Here is a 23314-nt window from a genome sequence, read left to right on the forward strand (position 1 = left end):
AATATCATGCTTTTTTTGAGATTATTCATTCAAAGTGTATAGGTCCCTATGAAGATTTCTGAATAAAGTAATATAAAATATGGTTAATTGCTTCAAAAAATAATCTCTGGAGGCATTAAGTTTGAATTAAAAGGCCTAAAAGTAGGCATGTTAATAAATAAGCCAGTCGAGTCAATTTAAAAAGGCTAAATTTTAAAGCAAGCAATGTGTATAAAAATACATAGCAAAATAAAAAACCGGTCTTTCTTTATTATGTTCAATATATTTTTTTCTATTCACTGGTTCATCAAATTCATGGGAGTGATTATTTGTGTGGCTCGACACTTTTTCAATATAGACTATTGAGAATTGTTATAATTCTTGAATTTTTTTATCATCGAAATTTTCTTTTCCATTTATTTATTCTTATGACTTATATGAAATGGAATTCATAACGGTGTGCATATGCTAGTAATTCGTCTATTGGGTTTGTAAAGTCTGCTTGATTTACGAGGTTTGAACTGTGATAGATCAGACTGCTTTGCTATTTGAATGACAGAATTCTAGAGAATTCAGCAGTTTTGGAAACATTGGTAAGCAGATTAATAGTAATTCTGGTCTTTAAAATGTATTTTCTAAAAATACACGTTCAATATTTTAAAAGTACCCAATCACTGAATCAAACTTATAGAGTGTGCATATAATTCAACAGCAATTAAATATATGATTTTATTTATATTAAACACATCTGAATTAGTAAGATTTCAGGTATCATGTGTGTGCCTTAGGATAAGAACAACTCAGGTGGTGTAATTTGGATCATAAAACGGCCTGTGATTTTAAAGCATTTAAAAAAGACTTTCCTGTTCTAAAACAAGAACATAATCCATAAAATTCTGGGGACCTAGGCCTCAGTGCTAAAGGACATCCTATAGCCTAAAATGTGGAAAGAGCTGATATAAAGTGTGTACTTACGTAAGTCAGTTTTTTATCACTCTAATAGAAGAAAACATTTCTCTTAACTCAAGTTAGGAAATTATTATACATTTTATATATCTTTATATAAAAAGTTACAAGTAGCAAGCATATGACACAAAGAGATGGAAGGGTAACAGTAGTATTCGAGAATGCATGCTTTTTACAATGTGTCTAATAAAAAGGATATTTTTCCAACTCAAATATCCAGAACGGACATGCAGTTACTTTCTCAAACTGTCAATTCAATCATATTGCTAAGTGCTTAACCGAAAAACATCTCTATCGAAGGGTATAAATGGTAAAATACCTGATTTCAAAAACTATTTCTGAAACTGGGTATTTTCCTTTGATAGGAAACAAAAACGGGTACCTAGGAAAACCCAAAAAAATGAGATTGTTCTTATTGCAATCTAGTACTTTTACTCGTCCCTTTTGGCTGCGCTTAATCACAATACGACGACAGGTGTTTTTAGAGTCCGTAAGACCTCTAGCTGGTGTTCCCACGGTCCACGTTTTCGCTTTTCACGGCAGCATGTTCCAAATCGCTCAGGAACGCACTAGTCTCAAGCAGTCTATATAATGAAAACAATGTACATGTAACACAAAGTTCATCCAAAACTGTGGTTTCTTTTTTTTTTTTCACATATCACACAATGTACAATTATATAACAGAGACGTAAAACGACATAGAAACAAAGTGAAACTGACATTAAAAAAAAAAAAAGTTGGGATAGTCTTAATCAGGAACTAATTTCTTCTTCAAGTTTCCAGTAAATCTCAAAATGTATTTAAATACTAAGGAGCACTTGGTGGCCAGCAACCAAATTACGAAATGAACACATCACTGTGCAGCGGGGGTGTCTTGCCGAAGAAATGACAAATGTCTGTAATTCTTAAGTTTGGATAAAGGCAGTGGAATGAATTTAGAAATATGTCCACTTTTCACAATTCACTATAGAATTTTCTTTTCACAGTCCCCATGTTTGTATAAACAGTTCTTCTCTGAAAATAAAACACAGTTAAAACATTTTCTCCCAGTGAAAAAGGCATACAAATACACCAATTTATCAAGGTAATAGAGAGCGTGGAAATGCATTCACCTAATTCGAGAATAGTTGATAGGTCTGAAGAGTGTTTAAGCGATTAGCTGTCAAGCGAATTTTATTGGAGACGAATTAGTCTAATAGAGACAGACTATCAAGTGCTGAAAGTGCAGCCATCGTGATATCCAGTGACACATTAGATGTACACAGAGACACGTGGTATTTATACACATTATCAAGCATTCAACGTAACATGCTGCATTTAATTCTGATGACATAACCTACATATGCATGCAAAAATAAGAGGGCACAAATTGTATGAGAACCACCAAACACGTAGTGTATGAGTCTGGAGTAAAATATTGCCAAATTAAATCAATCAGATTATTAGCAATTGTATATACTGATTTCAGTTATATTGAGATAATATTCGATTTTTTTTTTCATTATGAAAACCTTGGTTTTCTTCTGGTAGTACTTGGAAGAAGTCACTAATTTTTAGTATCTTTACCTTAAAACATGTAAAATTTAACTTGTCAATTGAACATCCTTTTGAATAACATCGTAGTACAATGCTTGATGGTAAAAATATTAACACTTATTTTAAAGATACATGTATTAAGAATCATTCTTCCACCAGCATTGAATCCATGATATTTTTCATTATGAAATGTTACGAAACATGTATCTCAGAAAGTGATGAATAAGTAGCTCATTCCCTAAAAAAAAAAAAACCGACCAGACAATTGCAACGAAACAAAACGGAACAGAATACAACAAAGCAGGAGAAGGAGCCAAGGGCGTTTGCTTACCTTGAACTTTCTTTTAGACCCTAGTTGTATTGTATTCGGATTCGTGTTTGCTTAGAGACCCAATGAGGCAGAACCTGGAATGTTACGGCTATTTCATTCAACAGATATTTGCACCAAAAATAAATATGCACACAATTCCTTAAAAGCATTCGTAAAAATTCCTAAAACTATGGAAATAGACTTTTGCCATCGGCATGCAGAAAATATTAAATCAACTAAAATATTTTAGGTTTCCAAGGGGTATGATGAATTGAGAAAGGACAGACATTTATAGAACAAACGGAATGCCAGGAAATATGCAAAACGAAACGTAAGTGGATTGGACTTGGGGATTTAAAATAATGATTTCCCTAAATTTAAATTTGCTTTCCTCAAAATTTTTACTAATTTGAGGGCTAATAATACAATACAGATCATACTGTCTTTATATTAAAAGGAAAATGAAGCAAATATTCCTACGAATCTTTGCTACATTTAAATATAAATATTTAGTATTTTAGCACACCATGCCATCCTATGCAATTCGTGATACAAGTACTATATGATATGTGCAAAAAAGTATTTTCATTTTCATACCAAAAATATAATACATTATATCGCAAAATATGCTATTTCTACATTAAAATTATTTTACAAGATGGGTTAACCACCTTGGTAAGGCAACGCTTTCCAATTATCATCTCGGATATTAAAAACTATAAATATTGATCGGGGCATCTGTAACCACATGGAAGCAAATTAGCCATGTAAATCTGCGAAATATATTAAAACCGTTAATTTTTATAGAAATAAATATTATCTATGCGCAGAGATAAATAACATATCTTCGGTCTGCGTGTGTCCACGCACACGTACACCTGTGGGATTTCGAGAGGACGGAAAAAGACGACCCAAAAAAAAAAAAAAAAAAGTTGAGACGTCATGGCTTAAACCGTTAACGAAAGGAGCGACGGGAACGGGGGAGACAACACGGAACATCCTGGAAGGCTTTCCGTCCTCAGGTTAGAGGTGTCATCAAAAAACCTACGGATACTGACCGCTGGACGGCTTTGTCGTGCCGGGACAGCCTGTGGCTCGTGGTGGGCACCTCCTCCACGTCGTCGATGTCGCAGGCCTCTGCGGCTTCTTGCGAGTAGCTGTGTTTCATGATGAGGATGCTTCTTCTGCCGGGGGCCGGGCCGAGGGGCTTGGCAGGCGCGGGCGGCAGCTCGGCCAGGACCGAGGCGTCTCGGCTGCTGAGGTTGCTGCGGCTGCCCCTGGTGCCCGACAGCTGCGAGCCACAGTGATGGTCGTGCACGCATTTGGAAGAGGACCTCCGCAGCGTGTGGAAATTCTCCAGGTCCTCGGCCACGTCGGCAAAGTCCGCCGTGACGCCCGCCCCTCTCAGAGTGCACAGCTCATAGTGCGGAGGCTCAGACACCTCCTGGAAAACTGTCTGGTCAAAGTCCGACTTCCTCTGGACATATTTTTTACGAGGCTGTTTGATCTGCACAATGACAGAAACGATTATAAGGACGATCACCACGCAGGAGGTCACGCCGATGACAGCCCCGCTGGTGTTGGTCAGCTGGTCCAGGAGACTGGCTTTCCTCTTTTCTGCAGGTCGAGGAGAGTGAAAACAACGAGGAAGACAAGACACAACCCGCCAGGCGTCAATATGGGACAGGCGCAAACGCAGAACTTTAAGACCAATAGGCTGAGCGCAGAATTCTTACAGGCTTAGAGCAACATAAACGAATTTTTCTAAATCAACGACCACGCTCACTATTCACAAGGAGCCTATGTTCTAGCCTTAGCCACAGCCCTCCCTGCTTTAAATGTGAAGAAATGTTTGCAGAAAGTCTTATGAGGCCTCCTGAATGGCATTTGGGAATGATCTCTGAGTTCGAAAGCAGTTGATTCCCCTTGGTCTCCCCGCCCCCTCTGCTGGGACACGGCCTGCGTTGTCCTGAACTTATTTAGCCCTGACATGGAGAACTGGAGCCGAAGCCAGAACCATCCCCTGAACCCAAAAGGTAATTAAACTTCCAGACAGCCATTCTGGGATGGCAGCATGACGCCGTCCATGGCCTTTTCCCAAATAAAACGAGTCTAACTGGTCACGATGTTTAAAAAACCCCAACAGTTTAAAGCCTGGGAAATTGTCCTAATGGCATACAGCAAAGGGAGGTACAGTTATTCCAAAATATCTCCTACGTTTCTTTAAGAACAGTGAGAGTCTATGGCATTTAAGCTCCCGCCACCCCCATTTCATCCTGACAAGAGCTGGACTCAGGGGCACTTCCGATGACACCCGGCTTCCTCTCCCTAGGGTGCCCAGCCTGCAGCTACAGGGAGGGCAAGCTGCCAGCATCCCTCACCCCTCCCCATCCGCCCTGCAGACGCTCAGTTCCAGGCAGTCTCAGCAACAACAGGAATGAACAGTGCTGTGTTGAGTCTTCACAAAGTACTTAATTTCCCACCCAGTCCAAAGTGATCCCTTAGACACGAAACAGCAGTGCTCACATCCCGCCCGCGAATATTTCAGACCAGATCTGCCTCTCTTACTGCACGTACGAACCGTGGCTGCCGTGCCTTGCCTCTCTGCTCCTATCCACAGAAGGCATTTTAATAGATAATACTGGACTTTGAGCATGAGTGATCTCCTCGTTTCTTTCCCCTTGCAAATTGGTTAATATTAAATCCGAATAAGAATTATCCGGTTTAACTAAAACATGCAACGTGTATAACCAAGCCAAGGATTGCTGTCAACAGAAACACACTCTTGTGCACAGGCTAGAGGAGGGAGCAGGGCTTTGGGGAGCTATTTTCATTGGAAAGGAAGAAAATAATTTGGGTACCACATTGGAGTTGAGTTTAAGCGGCCGAAAGTACTTAAAAGCATAAATGTTCCTTCAATACACCTCCTCTCTAGAGCATGCACGCCATGTTCAATGATGACGAAATGGAATTATGACAGGTGTCACCACAGACTCAGGGGCACCAAGTCAGAGAGGGAACAACGCACTGGCTAAAAACTCTCATTTCCTTTCCATGGCCCCGTGGGGTCTAACACGGAGGTGCCGTCAGTGAGCGTTCAAGGGTTAAGGATGGTCCACTGAGCATTAACAAATGAGAATGAGGGATGGCAAAGGAAAAGGCTGACCAATCCATTACAAACGCACGCAGAGTTCATAAACGCCACTCTCCACTCCATTTTTAAGACCGCCTGATACATATAAGCGTTGGCACGAAGGTCCTCCCCACCTCCAGGCGGGGGGTTCTGCGAAGGTCAAGGACGGATCACGCATTACCTTTACAATGGTTTTCATCCCAAGGATACACACAGTTCTGGAGTCCATTGCACACCAGTGTGTTGTTGATACACATGTTACTGTGGCAGAAGAATGTGTTCCCTTCACAGGGAGCTACAGGCAAAAAGAAAAAGGAGAGAGAAGTTAAACCCGACACTCGGCAGCAAACCGTTCACGTCACAAACGCAAGGCAAGGTGATGGCGGCCACCGTGCACCGTCAAGCCGAGATTAACGATACGACTTTGCATTCTCAGACATGTCGGCGTGGCGGTCGCTACTTCTTGTGTGTCTAACAGAGCTGGTGTTCCTCTGGAGGTGCGTGGCTTATCAAACGAGCATGGGAATTTTCCCTCATAAAAACAAAGTACATTATCCATAGTTTTTTTTTTTAACTTGGTGCGTTCGTCTAGCAAAACTTAAGTGCCTACCATGTGCATATCGTTATGCTTTCCATTCTGTATGTATAAATTTAGATGTGCTGTGCGAAAAGACTTAGTTGAAACATTGAAATACTTTTGAAAAGTTTATGCTTGCAAGATACAAATGAAGAAGGTATACATTAAACGAAACCCTGTAACATTACTTAAGCATATGAAAAAACAAAACAAAACAATGTCACGGAAATTCAGGACAGGAGAAAATTAATCCTGATCAACATAAGAAAAATATATGTTATTCCCATCAATATTAAATAGACATATGATGATGAGAGAGCCTCCCTTGGTGCATTTCACACATTCTGGTAACTTTAGGTACCAGCGTCCATGACCTCCAGATCATAATGCACAGTGATGGCGCTGGGAGGTCACACAGAACTCCAAGGAGGTGAACAATTTGGCTACATATACATAAGAAATAGTAAAGAGTTAAATACAGCAGAGTAAAAGGTGAGATATGTCTTCAATATTAGGAAAAATGCACTTCTTTCATCATTAGAGAAATGGGGTATTTTGAATAATCAGGTCTCTAGAGTAACAGTGCCTTACGGATTATAGTATATAGATAGTGTAAAGGTAAAAACATCCCACGTAGCCCATAAAAATGCAATTTTAATGTTTATCTTCTTCGATAATAGTTTTGTGACCCTGGTAAGAACAGGCACTGTAGGAAAACATTAGATGCAACTCGAAATTTACCGTGGTTAATCAATCAGTAAAGGTTTATCAATGATCAGTGTTATCTGAACACTGCAGACACGTTACGATGGATTTTTCACGTTCCGAGCTACACGTTGCAGGTATTTTCGAAAGTTACCACAATCTTTAAATATCCAGCTGACCTTTGAACAGCATGGGTTCGACCTGCATGGGTCCACTTATACACGGATTTTTTTTTTTTTCAATAAAAACTGAAAATGTATTTCTTCTTCCTTACGATTCTCTTTTCTCCAGGTTACTTTACTGTAAGAATGTAGTATGTATACACATAACATACAAAACATGTGCTAATCAACTGTTTATGTTACGGACGAGGCTCCCATCCAACAGTGGGCTATACGAGTAAGTTCAGTTTGGGGAAAGTCGAAATTACACAGGGGGAGATGGTTGGTGTCCTGAAGCCCTGCCTTGTTCAAGGGTCACCTGTTTTTGCCATAGTAATCACAATTTTCAGGAAAATTCTTTGCATACGACAACTCAGACCATCTTAGAGGAATCCTTAAAAATAAAAATAAAAAACACTCAAGTCTCAAAAAATCAAATAGTATGGCAGATACAGCCAGCTCAAGCAAAGTGAATCCTTCTGGTTCTCTGTGCCCTTCCCCCTCCCTGCACCTTCTAGAAGAATGAAGTTACTTCTTGCCTCTGTTTGGTTTGGCTTTAGGTCCCTGGTTAAAGAGTAAAAAAGATGTAACAGTCATTTTCTGCGGGGGGCGGTGGGGGGGAGGATTAAGGACTAGAAAATGTGCAGTAGTCATTTTGAAAAAAGTCTTCTGCTTAACATTTTATCGGGCTAGTGACTCGTTAAGCACCATATAAACCTTTTATAAAGTAAAATGTAATGACCCAATATATTGTTGCAAAAATCTGCTTTTTCGTAAGAAACTGAGTTGAATTTCTGTAGTCAAGCATAATGGCTTTTGCAGAACTGATATGGTCTGTTTAGCAGATAATGAGTGTTGTCAAAATGTGTACGCAGAACAAAAAGTAGCTTTCTTCTCATAGATTAGAGTGGCTGCAAAATGCTCTAATAAAAAATGCAAAAGACACATTACCTAATAAATTGCAGTGGTTTTGAAAGTACAGTTATCCATCAAGTAAAGAATACCTTTAAAAGCGCACAAATATCTATTGACCTTCCAGAATGAGTGGGAAAAAATGATTATAATTATTCTTAATAGGACTGGTTAGTTTTTAAAAATTAACACATGCATACACATGGCTTTGCACCCCATCATTGCGTGAAAAACAATAGGCTGTTGCTAAGAGCCTGAGATTTGAATTCCAAATTCTCCAAATGTGATTTTTGTTTCAGTTTCTGCTGCTTAGTAGGTGTGAAAATGCCTCATAAACTTCCGATCAATGTCCAAGCATCAGTTATCATTAAATATTGATGGCTACACTCAGAATGTAACAGGTAGGCCAGGGAGATCAAGAAATCACATTCCTAGTATAGTTCTTTACAGAAATAATTATCAAACCTGCCAGTTAATCGGAATCATCCTCTATTTTTAAAATGATTATTCCAGCCACTATTCCACCCCGTCCCCCTTACCTTTGCCAACAGATACAGAATTGGTATAAATACAAAAACAACAAAACAAACAAGCACATCTTGCGATGGCTAAGAAACAAATGTATAAAAACTTACACTCCTTGAACAAAAATCAATTTTGTTTCATAGATACCAACATAAAATATATTAGATTCCGAATTTTCTCGATATTGTACGTCTGAATATTTCTCTCCTATAATTGCAGATATGCAGTGGTTTATGAAAGAATCTCATTTCTAGCTCCTGCTACAAAAATGAAATGGCACCTTTCCGCCTCCCAAACCGAGCAAAGTTCTCACTGCTCTTTCGAGGACGTTGGGGTTCGCTCTGCACATGTTCCGCGTTTCCCACACTCCCAGCACGGTCGGTCCCCGTGTCTGTGGCTCTGTGGCCACACTGCATGCCCCTCCCCCATCTGCCCCTGAACCCCCCCTTCTCCACTGGGCTATCCAGATCACATCAGAACTGCATGATCAATGCAGCTTTGAAATATTCCAATCTAACAGACGATTATCTTTTTCCTGAATCCCGTTTTAATTTAAAAAAGAGTTTAGCGTGCAGTATATGTTACCTTTCCCGATGAGTTCTTAGAGGCATGACTTCTTAAAATGCGTATTTTTACATCTCTTATGTGGCTTAACTCTTCTAGGTTTGCAGTACACATTCAACGGATATTTTTAATTGATTAATCCTTACTGAGCAGAAGTTTAACTCTGGCAAGGCTGCCTATCTGAATGCAGGAGACTGACAGGGCATGTTTATTGGTGGAAAATTAACCTTCAGCGCCATGGGTTTCGAATACAACGGAAACTGCGATCTTCTCAGAAACTAAACCTCAGCATCGTTCCTTTGCTCTCTTACTGTTGCTGAAAAAGCATATATCCTGCCAATTGGTGGAGGACTTATTCTACTTAGAAATTCGATGTACACATATCAAAAGCTATTGCCTCTTAAAAACCAGCCGCTGTATGTACTAAAGTTATCTGGGAAAAAGCTCGACGTGAGGGTTTCCTTATAATAAAGTGGCAGCTCAGGGAGCACTATTTCAAATTCGGAGCACCCCGCCCAGGCTGTCTTCACCATCATTGCTTTCTCTGGGTTCTATTTTTAAATCCTCACATGTCCCTGTTCTTACCGCCAGGTGGCAGCATGCACCGTACTTTGGTGAAATAGCCTTTCAATCCCTTATGATGCTTCAACCATGAATGCATCTGGAATAAACAACATTTGTATGGATACAGCCTTGATTCTCACGAAATAAAAACTTCAGCGCGAGAGAACCAAAGGAACCTTGAGCAAGTTCGAATTAGGTGAGGGCGGACGAGAGAAAGAACGGCAGCCGCATCGCTCAGCACAGCGGACGGCTTATTTGTAATTTCAATAAAGAATCATAAAACGCATGCTTCGAGGTGACAGGTCTAACCATGATGGATCAGCATTTTTCAGCGTTGCGCTGCATGTTTATAAATACTGTTCCGATTCGTAACGGAAGGGTTTTAACTTATAATTGCCGTCTGAATACGAAGGCTCCTAATGCTCATTCTAATTCTTAGAGTTCCTTCTTTCCTCTCTCTTATATCTTTCTAACTTCGGAAACCCAGTGAGTACTATTCAGAAAATAGTAAAACCAAATAGAAATTAAAATGGCAGATTTCTCTCCGAAATACCGATCTTTGAAATACCTGTGCTTTGTGGTTAATAAAACTATCTATCACTGGCAGATTAGTGCAAAGTCAAAAAACGTCCTACTTCCCCGAGAAAATTTGGAAATAGAAATGATGTCTGATCCTATCTCCCTTTAAAATCATTACATGGTCTAAACAACAGCTCGGGACTTAAGGTCAGATGCTCCCCCACCCCCCGCCTCCAGCCTCCCAGCCCCCAACCTGAATCATCTCTCCACGCACATCCTCCTGGCTTCCTACTTTCCTCAAAACCTTTCCTTCTAATTTCTTTAATTTTCATTTGTCAAAAGTTCACTCCCCCACCCCCCACAGTCTGCTGGCCTGTGTGTGCGCAGCTTCACACACACACACACACACACACACACACACACACACACACATCTTGGATCTCCTATTTTCGTTCTTTTATTCCTATATCCCCAATTTGAAATTGGGATGGAAATGGTCACAGAAATGTGTGGAGAAGCAGCAAGACGAGAAAATAGCTTGGAGGACATTTCCACGTCCTCCCTTCATTTCCCAAATTCGACTTTTATCAGCTTCGAAGACATTGATTTATTAAAACTTTCTGGTGCTCAAGGTGCTTTGGTCCATCACTTTCTCTGCCTGAGAGATGGGAGCAAAGCTTGAAATTATTTTAAATATGCATAGCTTGCTGCTAAGGATCGTTTTTTAGTAGTGGTATTCTAATTACGGAAAAAGAAAATGCGAATAAAATTAAATAGAGTTGGAGGTCAGAATTAACCCCAAAACACAGGTTTTGTTTTGGTTTTCCCAAAATAAATGGAAAAATTTCCTCTGCCATTATACTTAGAACTTCAAATGGCCCTCAGGCTATGCGATTAGAAGAAATGACATTTCGTTTGAAAAATGATGACCAGATTTGAGGCCAAAAATAGATTTGTGCATTTTCTCTTCATCTCCTTTATCATCTTGATATATTTTTTTTTGAAAAATCAATATCTGCTTCTAAAACTCTATGTTCCAATGTGACTGAGTTATCAGTCAAAATATCCAGTATTACTGAGATATATTTTAATCTCTTTTTTAATACAAGAAATTCTATTCGCAAATTTCCATTTAATATCACTCTCATTAGACTCCCCCATCTTTCTGCTAAATGTGCATATTCCTGACCTTCCAAAAGACATCATATTAAGAAAAGAGAAACACTTTCATGAGAAAATTACATTCCACAGACAGAGACCTCATCTCGGGAGTGAACCACATATGATTGAACCATTACTATTTGAGTCCAAGAAATTATTACACATTTTGATACTATGATTCTGCCTGCCTTGGGTCAGCTACATGATTTATTCATTGTGTGCAATTAGACTTGACTACCACTACAATAAGGAGGATACTGTATTTTTTGGGGGGGTCTGCACTCCGATTGTAATTAGAACTTTGACCTGCGGCTGTTTTCATGAGTGACATTCTCTTATCTGCAACATTGTTAGTTTAGATGAGCTGTTCTGTTAACAAACAGTTCTCTATCTGGTTTCATGGCCGAATGTGCCAAGCAACCCAGAAGAAGGCTTGCAGTAAATAAAGGCTGGAGCCAAGCGTGAATGGACCGCCAGAGCCTCAGTCTGGCGATTCCGCTAGTGCAAAGGCTAAGGATTCAGAATAATCGTTTTCCATCTTCATGTGACTTACGACTTACGGGATAGTGCCTGTTTTCAGTGGCAGACATCAACGACAGTAGCTGTAAGGCCGGAATCAAAGGGCTCGGTATAGATTATACCCGCGAATCCTACCAAGAATTACAAAGAATGTGCCGCCTTCGTTGTCTGCGGGACCCCGGCAGAGCCCACAATCTTCCCCGAGGACCACGTTCACCTCGACAGTTCAATGGACATTCTGCGAAATTTCCCAAGGAATTCAACACCCAGAGTAGCAGCCAAAATTATTTAAATTAAGGTGGTTGTTTTAGTCTAAAAAATCTACTTGAGGAAACTGACTTTAAATTTTAACTATCACACTAAACTATAAATCTATATGCATAAGATTTTTCAATGCTATGAATTAAATAAGCAAGTCAGTGATAAATGTCCAAGAATTAATTTTACATATTAGCATATTTTTGACAGCTACTTTCTTTATGGTACATTTGGAGCCATCTAAATGTTTAGAAGGAAGGGAGGGAAGGAGGGAGGCAGGGAAATTGCTGGCAGGTTATGTAATTCTCTATCGTTTTTTTTTCTTTGTTCAAAAGTCTAATTATATTTGAAAGCAAGAAACTGCTAACTCTAAAAGTTTCAATATGCTGCTACCCCATGAGAAGACACAGCTGTAGCCACCACCCACCGACCGTGTGCCACACTCCAGACATATATATTTAAAACTTGCAGCTGCCCTGTAATGATTTCCCCATTTTTTTGGAAAAGGGTGTGAAGCTTAAAGTCAAGGTGTTACAGGTAAGAAAGTGACAGAATTAATGGGCTGGTACCTACCACATGCATACTCTTACATACTTTTTTTGTCCTATTTCAGATTTTTTTAACAAAACAATTTTGTCGAATGAATGATTTGCGATGGTTTCTGAAATTGTTTAACATTAATTTGAAAATTCCAAACATCTATACTTTCAAAAAGTATCTATTTATATCTTTGTGATACATTACCTTTCTGTATTTTCTATAGTAATGACATTTTTAATTTTTAAATATGTTCTTTGTATTGAAGAATATTTATTCAACAGTGGGGTTTGACAGGGACATGAGTACAGATACGCCATTACCATCTGTCATTGTACACCTTTGATCTTCAGGTCAACCAAGTTATTTTTTCATAATTTCAGATGAAGAGTTTATCAGTTTAACAAAACCAAACAAGCAAAAAACAAGCGAAATATCACACCAACCATGATAAGCTGGACGATGGCTAGATAAAAGTGCCAAAGTCCTAATTCCCAGAACTCATGTATATCACTTTCTATGACAAAAGAGACTTTGTGGATGGGATTAAGCGAAGGATTTCAAGATGGGGAAATTCTTTGCATTATCCAGGTGGGGATAAGCCATCCCAGAGGTCCTTAAAGAGGGTGGCAACCCCTCCAAGGTACACAATGGGATACAACAAAGAAGCACAGAGAACTGAGGGGTCATTATTCTGGCTTGGAAGATGGAGAAGATGCTATGAGCCAAGGAACACAGCTCCAGGACCTGGGACAGGTGAGGAAGTGTGTTCTCCCCTACAGCCTCCCCAGGAGGAGCGGGCTTATTGACACCCCAGTTTCAGCTAGTGAAACCTATTTCAGACAATCTATTTGTGTTGCTTTAGGCGCTGAATTTGTGATGATCCATTACGGCAGCAACAGGAAACAAATATACCTATTCATACCTAGTAGCAGGTTTCTCAGGGCCGGAACCTTGCTTGCCCACCTCCTGTAGGTGCAGTTACGGCTGCACAATACGGGGACAGGGGCAGGAAAGGGCAGATGTGGGAGAGTGACAGCTTTCAACCAGGACACCCTCCCTGACAACTCCTGAGTCACGATTTGCTGTGAAATGTGTCAAGAGCATATTACCCAATTATTTACATCGTTTAAACGATCTGAGCTAATTCAAAAAATCACTCATGCCACCTGGGAGAGAAAAGGGCCAGCACTACTTCCGGTGTGCTAAGGATACCGCAGAAACGTGGGCTCAGCCACCAGTCTTTGTCAGGCAGTAAATAAGCCATCGGTTGAGTGTATCTTGGAGGTGAATTGTGGAGACATTATAGTGCAGACAGCGGTGATTATTTAATTTAAAAGAACAGGTCATAGATAGCAGTACAGTACCCTCGACTTTCGACATAATTATCGCCCATCTATTGTTATAGATGAGACCTAATTATCCCAGTATAAAAAAGTATATTACCTTTGTTTGCTTAGATTTAATAAATCCCTTTGGGATCTTGTCAAAATACATTTATTCGTTTAAAAACTGTTTACCAAAATAATAAATATGCAACGTAGAAAAATCGGAACATACTGGTAAGCAAAAAAAATCTCACAACTTAAAAATAATCACTATTAATATATTAATTGCATCACCTTCTATGTACATATATTACAAATAAAATAGATACTGTATATTAAATATTTATTGCATATATTTGCAAGAGTATATTTGTAATATATGTGTGTTTTGTTTCTTTCCTTTTATAATTTCATTTTTTAACGTAGTTCAATGTCATTAAGTATCAGTCTAACATATCATATTAATAGTTAAGAGTAAATACATGTTCCAAGAACCATTTAACCAAGCCATTCAAGCAATTTCCACTTTTTAAATGATTCTAAACACACTCATTACTCGTGTATATCATTAGGTTAAATTTTAAGTTCTACGCATGAGACCCTATTTTTTTTTTTATCTATTTTAGAATTGTGATGTATAGTGCTCGATTGCCCTTGAGAAAACTTGCTTTCCTATCAGCATGCATATTTTCATTTGACCACATTTTACCTCCAAAAGTCGGGACTCCAATTGCTATTTTTTAAACGATTTGATAGGTGGGAATGATGTCTCATTCTTATTTTAATTTATGTCTTGTTGTTTACTAATATGTAGAGGTGTTTGTTGCCTCTACCAAGGGCCATTTGTACTTCTCTATGATTTTTTTTTTCATTTTATTTGCCCTGTTTTCTATTAGTACACTGATATAACTTTTCCTTATTGTCTTCTACAAACCTTATTATTTAGAGCATAAGAATGTTTGTTTACTCACGGCCTGTCATTTACGGTGCCAATTATTCTCCAGCCCAGCTTTTCCTGTTTTTATTTTATTTATGTTTTTATACTAACTCATATTTTAAATTTTGTATATCTATATATAGTGATATTTTCTTCTATCCACACTGTTTATGTCTACTTTAGAAAGATGTGCCAAAAGGACACACAATCAACAATTTCTCCAGCATATTTTGTGTATTGTCGATATTTAAATCTATGCCATTTGGTATTTATGCCACTGTATGACATATAGAAGTAAATATGGTTTCTATTAATAAAATGGTCTTAATCTTTTAAAGATAGACCTACTCATAATCGTGAGGCGTGGCGTAACCGTTGCATTTCAATAGAATGTCAATTTACATTTCGGTCTATGTTATATCTGGTCACATTGCTTCCTCTAGTGCATAATATTTTCTTCCATGACGATGTCTACACTAAATACAATGACTTTTGATCTTAGCACTTACCCTAAACTTGTAAACATGTTTGGTTTCACTTTTTCTAGTGAGAAAACTAAGTATTGTTGCCGCACGTTGATTATGATCAACATTTTTTGGTGTATGTTCTCAGTGTTACTGAACTCTGTGCACTTTTACATTAATAATCAAATTACAATCTATATATATATATATATTTTTTTTCCCCCTTTAGGTTCCATTGAGTCGACTTAGTTGAGGTGCCATGGCAATTTTCTTCGTGTATTACAGAATTAGGGACTTGCACTCTCCAGGACAGAATGCAAATTGCGTGCACCAGAGGCAGATGGCAGCTCACACAATGTTCCAAACAGGAAGAGGTAATAATACTGAGCGGAGAAAGAAGAATCACAGCTCAGAAGAGTAGAGAGACGACTCGCATAAACAACTGCTGGAGGAAAAACACTCTACACCGAGAAAATCGGCCTTCTGAGAATACCATGCTTCAGCGCGTAATTGTCCACGCAAATGAGGCCGTGTGCGGTGGGCGTGTGGGGCAGAGCCGGATACAAACGAACATTTTCCGAAGTGAGTCATACACTTGAACTTAATTTGAATGAGTGTGGTGGCACCTTAGGAGGGACAAAAGAATGAATGGAGGAATATAGACAGTATCGAGACGCAGACTTACCAATGACTAGGTTAATAAAATACTAGTAGATACTCAACTTTCAAGGTCAAGCTGATGCTGGACTGATTATTTTTCTTAGATTGCCTATAATCATGTCTTGCCACATCTCCTGAACTGCTCAATTTAGAAACAGTAATACATTTATGAATAGTAATATATTAATTAACATGTTTAAGCAAAATGTTAATATAGATAGGCTGACATTTGTTCTGTCCATCGCATTAAATGAATATGTTTTAGCTTTCTATTGCTGATTAATAAATTATTATAAACTTGCTGGCTTAAAACGACACCCATTTATTATCTCACCGTTATATAGGGCAGAAGTTCGGGTTGGGTGAATTCTCTCCTTAGGGTCTTGCAAGGTTAAAATCAAGGAAGCAGCCTGGATTGGGTTCTCATCTGGGGCATGGAGGCTTCTTCAATGCTCGTCCGGGTTGTCGGAAGGATTCGGTCCCTGAAGGTCATAGGACTGAGGTTCTTACTTTCTTGCTGGCTGTTAACAGGGGACATCCTCAGCTTTGAAGGCCACCCGCCATTCTCTGCCGAATGGCCCTCTCTATAGCATGGCAATGTGTTCCTTTAAGGCCAACGGGAGTATTTGCTACAGCTTAGAATTATGACTTCTTCCATCCTGACCTCTAGACCTTCTTTTAAAAGGACATCACAATTATTATGGATATTTTTTGTGTATAGTTGGACCAACCAGGAAAGTCTTCTTTTTGACTAATTCAAAGTCAACTGATTAGGGATCTTAACTACTTATGCAAAATCCTTGTAATACGATGGTGGAGTGACGCCCCATGATAGTCACAGATTTTTCTTGCATTCGAGGGGAGGGATATATACAAGGCTTGTATTTTGGGGGTGGATATTGGGGTCTCTTTGGGTCATCACAAAATTCTGCCTTTCATAGTCCACCTGCTGGCCCCTAATGCTTCGCTTCCCTCACCCTTTCCCAAGTTTCACGAGAGAAGCACCCCATGATAGCATCAACTCGAAGTCTAAAATCTCACCTAAATCTCACCGGCTCAAAGTCCAAACGCTCACCATCTAAATCATCTAAATATGGGGTGGACGAGGCTCCCGGGAGCAGTCCCGAAGGATCCTCACCTTCCCTCCCCAGGGCACAGTTTCTCTCCATGTATGTGCTCATGAAACCAGAGAGACGAGTTATCTGCCCCAACACTCCACACACACAGCGGTGGTACAGGCATAGGATGACAGGTATAGAGATTCTGGCTCTCAAAAGAGAGAATGGAGAGTCAGCAGGAGTCGCTGGTCCATAACAGTTTTGAAATCCAGCAGGAGACATGTCAGATTCTCTTAATTATGTTTCCGGTTCTAGGACTTGGCCCTCCAGACTCTTAGTTCTGTTCTCCGAGTCAGACTTTCCTTCTCATGAAACGTAACACATTTGCAGCTGAGCGCTTTTATCAGATTGCTTCACGCCATTGCGATTTTGGGGTTCCAACATCCTCTGTTTATTTGGTCTCGCCGATCCGTTCAGTCCAAGCTGACAGGGTTTCTGCTGACATGTTTTTCTCAAGAACCTTGTGGGTCTTTCTTGAAATTCACTGGGTTTTGCTCTCTTAGACAAAAGTCATGCCCATAAATCCGTTTGAGACAATTCCTTCTCTCTCCCTGGCTCCTGCTAACATGGCTGAGCGTCCCTGCCTACATCCTCCCGGGGAGCTCTCTAGTTTGATACAGGATCTGTAAGGCGTGACATTAGCCTCTCGAAAGGACCTTTTCGTTACTGACATGGTAAGCTTTTGGTGTTTCTGATGATTAAGTAAAGGTTGTATGGTTACGATGTTTAGTAAATTTTATTATTTGTTTTGGACATTTAAATGTTAAATAAGTTATCTTTCTTAAAGAATATAAGATAAATTTAATACTTAAAGGTGCGAGGTCTCTTTTGGGGTGCCCATATGTGTGCCCATCTCTATTGGATAAACATGACAAAACAACATAGACAATGAGATGCAGAATAAATTTGTTTCAGTGGAAGCTTACTGTAAATTTATGAGATGTTCAAGGGAATGCTATTGTAATACTCTTATCCAAATGAGAGTAATCGCCTATCTACTGTGTAGGAGCAGAAAGCGTAGGCAGCTTTCTTCCTGTGGAGGAAGAATACCCTGTGTCTTGTGGATTAGTCATTGAAAAGTCTACCCACTGACTGATTTCCAGAGATCATTTAATTATATGCATGGAAACTCTTACCTGTTAGCTCAAATAGAAGTATTTCTAATTTTATATGCACGGTATGATATCATTCACCATTTCCTATGTGAGCAAAATTTTAAAGGCTCATAGCTCTTAATCGGTCTCAGAGCTGACAGGGACCTGAGAGGTGACCCAGTCCCTCCCTCTATCCAGGAAAAATACTTCCCTGCCCCATTCATGCCAGATAACCATCCATTTTCAGACCCAATCTTCCCTGTATTCAGAGTCCACATCCTCTGTGGGCACACATTCAGTTTTGGAATATCACAGCTCCAAAGACTAGACATTTTTTGACTGAATTAGACTCAACTTGATTCCTTATCATTAATAAACATTTATCTTACCTTTCAGGCATTAATCCATATCACTCAACACAAGTCTAAGGTACTTATCACATTTTGAATAACGACGACAACGAAAACCTCTAAGATAAACATTCCCTCTCCTTTCGTTTTTCCTCACAATTCTAGATGCTTCTGCATCCTGTCAGCCTCTTCAATCGATTTCCCTCTCCTCACTGATAACACCCAGAAAAGAACAGGCTATCAAATGTGCAGCTTCCCATGAAGCTTTCTTCTTTGAGTTCTTTATTGTACTTTCCCAGTATAAGCTAATACTGAGAATAAGCATAAGATCGTTTTTGTCAATTATAAAAAAACTGGCTTATATTGAGTCTAATGAAATAAAACCTCAGGAAGTTCTAGGAGTCTGGGTTCCCTTTTACTACCGTTGTTCGTTTAATATTTGACATGTGAGAATATATATTTTAATCAATCCCTACTGCATTTTATGGTGTGGCTTTGATAAAAATTGCAGCTTTTTGTGATATTTTTAAAAACTTGATTATATCATGTAAAATATTAGCTCGTCCTTTCATATTTGCATCATTGAAATTAGATGAGAGTTCTCAATATGTTATTATCCAAGACTAATAAGAATATTGGATAACATATACTCTAATCCCTTATCAAAGGCACAATCTATTGGATATGGTAGAGCAATCGGCAGGGAAACTACCAAATGTGCTACCTTATAGCCTGAATTTCTTCATATTCTAGTCAAGAAAATAACGAGATTTTTTTTTTTTTTGCTAAATACCTTGTTGAAATAAAGACGAACTACTTCTAACATTTTGAACAACTACTAAAATGAAGACATAGATAGCGACTTGCTGTTTAAATCTACAATGATGCTGGAAGAGATACCTAACACACTCTGTGATGGTATCGAGATTTAGGAAGACACCGATATCCGGTACTTCTGGTGTCCTAGAATTCTGCAACTGGGTAATTAGAGAGAAATGTAAGGCCAAAACTATTTACTCACTGTATAAAAGAACTATTTTAAAGATTCAGCATTTATGCATTGAAAAATTATTGGCTACTGTGCCCATCATTTAGAAATCCCTGAAATTTCAAAACTATTTTGTCTTTTCTATTTCAGAATGTATAGTTTCCTATTACAAGGTAGCGATTCATTAAAGGTGAATTTCTCAGGATTATTTTCTATTTGTATAAATTTACTAAATATGAATTATTCAGGGTTTCTAAATACATATCTATTAATATGACTCATTATTTGTTAGAATATAATTTTATAAAATCGCTGTGCTTCGCACTAAGTCTGAGTATCGCCGATTGTGAATTTCAAATATTTTCTGAAACTTTTCCTATTTACTCCATTCCCAAGCGATTCTCTCTTTTGCTTACTTGAATGGGACTCCAAGAGAAGCGTGCTAAAGAGAACTTACAAAACATGTGTATGCAGGTTTTTAAGATTTAAACTCAAACGTCCCCAGAAGCGGCCGCATGAGTCCCATACGCTTCGTGAGAGCTAAACCAGAGACCAAGTTCATCATCTCCCAGTCGCATGGTGGGAACTGCCTTAAGCAAGGCTACGATGCCTACGCAAGAACAAGTCGTCAGAGTGTAACCCGGCGCTCCTGTCGCCGGAGCAAAGCGAAGGGAAGAGACTCTCCGCGATCGGAACAATGAATTCGCTCGATTTCACGACCCCCCCGCGGCGCCCGGGCCCGGGGAGAACATCACGCTCATGCACGAGCCTCGCGTGGGAGGGACCGCCACGCGCGCAGAACCTTACGTTCTTGAAAGGACGTGAAGAGCATCTGAAAGCGGCTGCTGCGGCTGCCCTCGTCGGCCCACATGCGGATCACCCCCAGGCCCGTGCGCAGCATGACGTCGTTGGCCACCGTGCTGCAGAACTTGGCTTTCAGGTCCTCCACGGAGCTGCTGCCGTCGTACACCGCCACGAAGTTCCTCTTGCACTCGTTCGAGTTCTGCATCTCGTAGTCCAAGAACCTTAAGTAGATCTGCAAGACAACGAAGGCGCCGTCATTGCCCCGCAAGGAAATACGACGGCGGAGAGTTTCAAACTCCTTCCTCTGACCGTCTGGATGGCAGTCGGCTTTGTTATTTTGCCTGCGGAGAGCGGTAAGGAAAGATGAATGGGTAAGCTCGAATGGTGTTTCAATTTTTTTTCAGAATGTTACTGTCCTTTTTGTATGCGAAGGTACCATTTTCTACAACTGAGTATTTTTACCCGAATGGCCCTTATGTCTTCTTATAACTTATCCGGAGTCAGTTATTAATTGGCATACTCGTACACTTTTATTTTGATAAAAACCTGTTATAAATATTTCCTGATACATTCCTGTTAAAATTCCATGGCCTCCACTTAATTCTAGAAATGTATAAATGTAAGTAATTCGTGTTAATGCAAAGGGAAACGGAAATGGTGCCAAAAAGTAGGAGTCTCTGATTTCGCTTTGTTTAAATTATGTCACGTGACTTCGCTGCTTCAATTTTGAGGTAGAGTAGATTAAAAAGGATAGCTAACCTGTGATTATTCTCACTGTAATAGAGAGTTAAGCCATTTAGCTAAGTCCACATAAATACAAATTAAATGAACATTTAATGAATAAAAATTATCGTCAGGTTACTTTATAGGTTACTTTTAAATACTCGCAACAACTCTATAAAGTTTTATTATCATGGTTAAATGGAAAAACTCAGATTCGGATGGTAGACATGAGGTCTTCCAACTCCCTAGTCCATGATCCTCCCACAATACGGCACTGCTTTGCACACATACTGTTTGATGACCGACAGGTATTATTTGACTCTGTTCCACTGTGCATTAAACAGCACAAGCAACTGATTCAACCCATGGTAAATCTAAAACGAAGGCATTTGTCCATTCGTCCATCAATGCAGCAGCATCTGCATCCTGGCCTCGTACTTTGTCTTAGATACTATTCAAGGCACTGGAGATAAATGGCAAACAAGAGAATGTGCTGGAAATGTGTGTACATTACAAAGATGGAACATCAAACTGTGAGACGTGATACAAAGCACAGAACCTCTGCACTGTGGGAAGGGTACCGGGATTGGATCTGGAATAAAGAAGGCGTCCTTCGCACAGACCTCTCCTAAGCGTTTTTCATTTTGTCAAATGCGAATGCCTATAGGCTATTTCCTCCTAAAAGCTGTCCTATTAATGTATCACAGATGTAAACTAACGATGTGCATTCAATTAAAAATTCGACTCTTTCGTCACTCCATATTCCGTTTGTCTTGTTTATTTCATAATCTGTGAATCTCATAAGACAAATTTCTCCCAGATCTAGTATGCCTGCCCTGCACTTAAAAGTTTTATTATTTCAGTTAAAAGTGATTTCTCTTTTGCGCTCAATGCTCTCATTGGATCGGGCGCTAATCCTTGTTAATTTCACTCTCAGAATGATCGATTTCCAGCTCCACTGACGCTTCTGCGATATGTCAGTGGTCTAGCAAACGCCTTGGATGCTTCCGCGGCACTAACTTTCCAGTTCACTCCCGAAGTCCGGCCCCATCAAAGTTATATTCCTAAGAAACAAATCTCATCATTGCTCTAAATCTTTAACTGGCTCCAAAATGGTTATAATGAAACACTTTAAAAGCCTTCAACTGGAATATTTTCCCTCTTTATATCTTCAGGCATTACACACTTATTTTTCTAAAAGCTATCCTTTATGTGCATGGCCTTAGTTCCACATAAAGTGACCTTTCTCCCTTGTCCACCAACTTCTTCCTGATTTTCAAGGTCAAGTTCAACGGTAACATACCCAGTAAAGAAGGTCCACTGCACCCACTCCCAACCACGGCAGAATTCTTCTCCACATGCTCTGTGCTAAAATATTATTTTGAACATATTTTAAGCTCTAGTTATAGGTTATATGTATCTTTTTCTAAACTGTGTTCCTGAGCTGGGCCAGTGGCATACTTTTTTATTCTAATCATTAAAGCGCATGTCACATATATTAAACACTCCATAAAACACGAATGGACGTACCTTTGAATGAATGACTGACTGACTGAAAATTCTGGGTTCTTCATTGACTTCATTTATTTAGCACCACCAAATATTTGTTAGGCATCTATATGCCAGTGTTTAAGTGCTACAAATAATGATAATTACATAGAATAATCGAAATACTATTTGCAACAGGAAATTACGTGATCATGCTCAAAACAATGTATTTATAACTCTAAACTATGACATAAAATCCAGACAGTGTGTTGCAGAATTATAAGGAACACCTGTTATAACCATCTTAAAATGAAAAAAAAAAAATGAGGTTTAGAAAAACTAAATAACTTTCTCAAAGTGACAAGGACCCCAAGGTCAGTACCGAACTCAGTTCTGCCTGGCACTCGGCTCCTTACCATGCCACACAGCCTCGC

The 23314-nt window shown here is 39.3% G+C and overlaps 1 protein-coding gene across 1 annotated transcript in view; it reads right to left on the minus strand.

Moving 5' to 3' along the window:
• Positions 1–2802: 2802 nt before the first annotated feature.
• NETO1 (neuropilin and tolloid like 1) overlaps positions 2803–23314 on the minus strand; it is a 73956-nt gene continuing 53444 nt past the window's right edge. The window contains exons 7-10 of the mRNA XM_006913763.1: positions 20673–20901; positions 6106–6219; positions 3850–4408; positions 2803–2886 (exon numbers count right to left, since the gene is read on the minus strand). Coding sequence (XP_006913825.1) covers positions 2826–2886; positions 3850–4408; positions 6106–6219; positions 20673–20901 — 963 coding nt within the window. The 3' untranslated portion in view covers positions 2803–2825. The remainder of the gene's footprint in view (positions 2887–3849; positions 4409–6105; positions 6220–20672; positions 20902–23314) is intronic.

Source organism: Pteropus alecto, unplaced genomic scaffold (assembly GCF_000325575.1).
Source record: "Pteropus alecto unplaced genomic scaffold, ASM32557v1 scaffold14, whole genome shotgun sequence".
NCBI classification, from domain to species: Eukaryota; Metazoa; Chordata; class Mammalia; order Chiroptera; family Pteropodidae; genus Pteropus; species Pteropus alecto.